At 41.9% G+C, this 3,275-nt stretch overlaps 1 protein-coding gene across 1 annotated transcript in view; it reads left to right on the plus strand.

The window, feature by feature from the left end:
- Window positions 1-995: 995 nt before the first annotated feature.
- The window catches only part of LOC126495696 (zinc finger protein 120-like), a gene marked incomplete at its 3' end in the record, with an annotated part of 16,780 nt that continues 14,500 nt past the window's right edge, over window positions 996-3,275 (plus strand). The window contains exon 1 of the mRNA XM_050133296.1: window positions 996-1,185. Within this exon, the coding sequence (XP_049989253.1) occupies window positions 1,168-1,185 (18 nt within the window). The remainder of the gene's footprint in view (window positions 1,186-3,275) is intronic.

A 3,275-nucleotide genomic window follows, 5' to 3' on the forward strand; every position in this document is an offset into this window, starting at 1 on the left:
TTTTTTTTTTTTTTTTTGCCTCTATGCTCCGGCTCTGGCTACGAAGCTCATTCCTTTACTAGCATTACTGCCTACTTCATTGTAATTTTGGTGAATACTTAAAACCAGCTGAGTCACAGAGCCTTGTGGGCAGAACAGCTACTGGATTCTTTACCTGATCTTAGACAAAAGGCTGAGAAGCAAGCTATTGGATTCTTCAATTGCCATTGGTAGGCAGCTGTTTTTAAGTTACCTGTACCACAGCTTGTGAGACATTATAATAAGCCCACTTTTTACATACATGGTAATATTTATTCTACCAGTCCTGTTGATATAGAGAATCTTAAATATTGCAGTTGTATATTTTATTCACCCGACTATGGAGGGAGATGTGCTGGCTAACAATAATGCTCATGAAGACATTCTTTCTAGCGCCATTATTCTCTATGTATTCAAATTTCCATGAACACTATTCTTTTTATTATTATTCATTCTCCTGGAGTTTGCTTCAATTTTTAGGCATAAAACCCATAAACAATGGAGTCATCATCCAGCTTTCTGATTGGGGAAAGACCAATCATCTCGATTGAGATCTGGTTCTTGCTTTTCTCTCTCCTGATGTGTAAAATCCCTGTGAAAACCATGTAAAAAGTAACTTCAGTTCATCTGACCTCAGAATGAAGCCACAGAAAAAAATATTTCATTTTGTAACATTAAAACTCTCTTTAATTGTTAGTATTCTAGGCATCCTTACGTCTGTGGGACTGGAAATAACTCCACCCACCTAGCCAAGTGCACCTTCCAAGTCACGTAGTGTGCTGGAAGAAAAAGAGAAAGTTCCTAGGAGTGCAAGAAGATGACATTGATTGCTTTTGTAGCCAGGGGCAAATGCTATTGAAATGCATATATTCTCCAGTCTGGAGAAGTTCTCTATTAGGGTGAATGGATTGGACAGGAACTAGTATTCTGTCTCTTTAAGCACGCTATAGCCCTGTGGGAGGTGCTCTTGTCACTCAAGACTCACTAGCCAATCATGCTCTCCAGGTGGCCTGCCAGTCAGAAGCAGTGCAGGTCTCTTCCGGGCACCGCCTTCAGTCTTGGCTTTGAAGAGGAGCTGGAGCCAGTGGATTCCTGTTCTCGGGTGCAGCTGCTGTTGTAGAAAGAAGATGAGCTGAGAACTTTGGCAAAATGGAGAAGCACAACATGGTGAGTGAGGGAACGCTGTCTCCTGATGGGGAGGAGCAGAGGGCGAGGTGCGGAAAACACTATGGTGTTACCTCCATGGGTCTGGGTGGGAACCTGCCGCCATATTCCCTGTATTGTGAAGTCCCTCATGGTCCTTGCTAACTCATGGGCATAGGGGCAGGCCTCTAAATAACTTTGCTCTGTGGCTTCATCTCCTTAGAGTATTGGGAGCAGAAAGCTCCCAAACTCCTTCCTAGTCAACTTCAACAGGGTTCATGCATTTATGGATACAAGTTGCCAAACTCAGAGAAGCCTTGTTTCTCCAGTATCTTTTCGATATCGAGCACTTTGCATTTAAGGTTTAAATATATTCTGAATTTATATTTAAATTTGTGGAGGTTATCAAAGGCATCTCACGTGCTGTGTAGCTTTCCACTACTGTACCATAGTGTTGAAGAGTAGAATTGGTGATACAATAGATTGACCAATGCTTAAAAAACAATTAAGTCAGCTGGGCGATGGTGCCGCACACCTTTAATCCCAGCACTCGGGAGGCAGAGGCAGGCAGATCTCTGTGAGTTTGAGGCCAGCCTGGTCTACAGAGCTAGTTCCAGGACAGTCTCCAAAGCCACAGAGAAACCCTGTCTCGAAAAACCAGAAAAAAAAAAAGAAACAATTAAGTCTCACAAAGTAGAATTTAGCAGAGGGAGAACTGCATCTAAAACACCCAGACTTTAAGTATATGCTAATTAGGCCTGGAAGAAATTAGAATGCCTGGGCATACATTGTTCACCAGGACTGTCCAGATATTTGACTCCAAACCATTTCAAAGAAGCTGTCACCGATTTAAAGGTGGTGGTGGTGCACACCTTTAATTCCAGCACTCTGGAGGCAGAGCCAGTTGGATTTATTTGAGTTCAAGGCCAGCCTGATCTACAACAGTTCCAGGACAGGCTCCTAAGCTACTGAGAAACCCCCAGTGCAGGGATTAAAGGCGTGCACCACCACTGTCCGGCAAAGACGCTATTTTTCTTCAGAAGTGTACTAGGCATGGCACGAATCTTCTACAACACCTCCCCACCCTATATGTTTTATCTTTTACTTGTCCAGTCCAGTCTTTCTCCTCCCTTGTGATCTTCATCTTAGAACCCTGTCAGTGAAGAATGACCTGCTGTACCAGGTCACTGGCGTACTTAAGAGAATATTCTGAGAATATTTTTGCCTAAATATTTAGACTGGCAAGTTGCCTGTTTCTATTTCAATTGTTCAGAGTATAATCTGGACCATTATCCTAATGGATACTTATGGATAACAGCATATATTGAATGCACAATCTATCTAACCTAGCTCCCCTTGAGCATTGGACAGAGATCAATGCATAACATCATTAAAGAAACTTCTCTTTATTAATCTTCTAAGTGTGTGATGTGATTTCTCAGTGGGAAGGCATATTAATTCTAGAAGAGCTGCATTTCCATCCGGATAGAAATATTGTTTCTGAGACAATTTCTGTCATGTTGACTCAGGTGGCCTTGGTCCCTGTCTGTTGCTTTCCTGGGCAACCTTGAGTGTCCTCTATATTATACCCACAAAGTACTTAAATGACTGTACCAATTCACAGTTTTAAAACTATGTATTAGCCTGGCAGTGGTGGTGCACGTGTAGTCTACAAGAACTAGTTGCTGGACATGCACCAAAGCTACAGAGATACCCTGTCTCAAACAAAACCAATAAATTAAAGTAAAATAAAACAATGCATTTGAGCCATGTAGCTGACTGCCCAGTGCAGTTAAGGAAAAGGATTTGCATATGGAGCTTTTCTTCTGTCCTCAACACAAAAGGAAGAATAGATTATTGTGTGCACTGCAGGGGGCACAGCATAGGCAATCAGCTATTGGAGCCAACACTATGAAAAAGGGCCTGACCATGGTAGCAGGAGAGGTTTGTAATTGCCCAGCATGTGTAAATTAATGTCATGTGAATGAACACAGACCAGATTGTGTGGGTGTCCAGATTAGGAAGGTTATCTTGTGTCAAGGAACATTGAATTTGCAATTAAACAACTATCTTCTGCAGATATGATCAATCTTTGTTGATTTTATTTTATTTGT

Source organism: Alexandromys fortis, unplaced genomic scaffold, assembly GCF_014885135.2.
Source record: "Alexandromys fortis isolate MF-2015 unplaced genomic scaffold, M_Fortis_MF-2015_v1.1 scaffold_554, whole genome shotgun sequence".
NCBI lineage: Eukaryota > Metazoa > Chordata > Mammalia > Rodentia > Cricetidae > Alexandromys > Alexandromys fortis.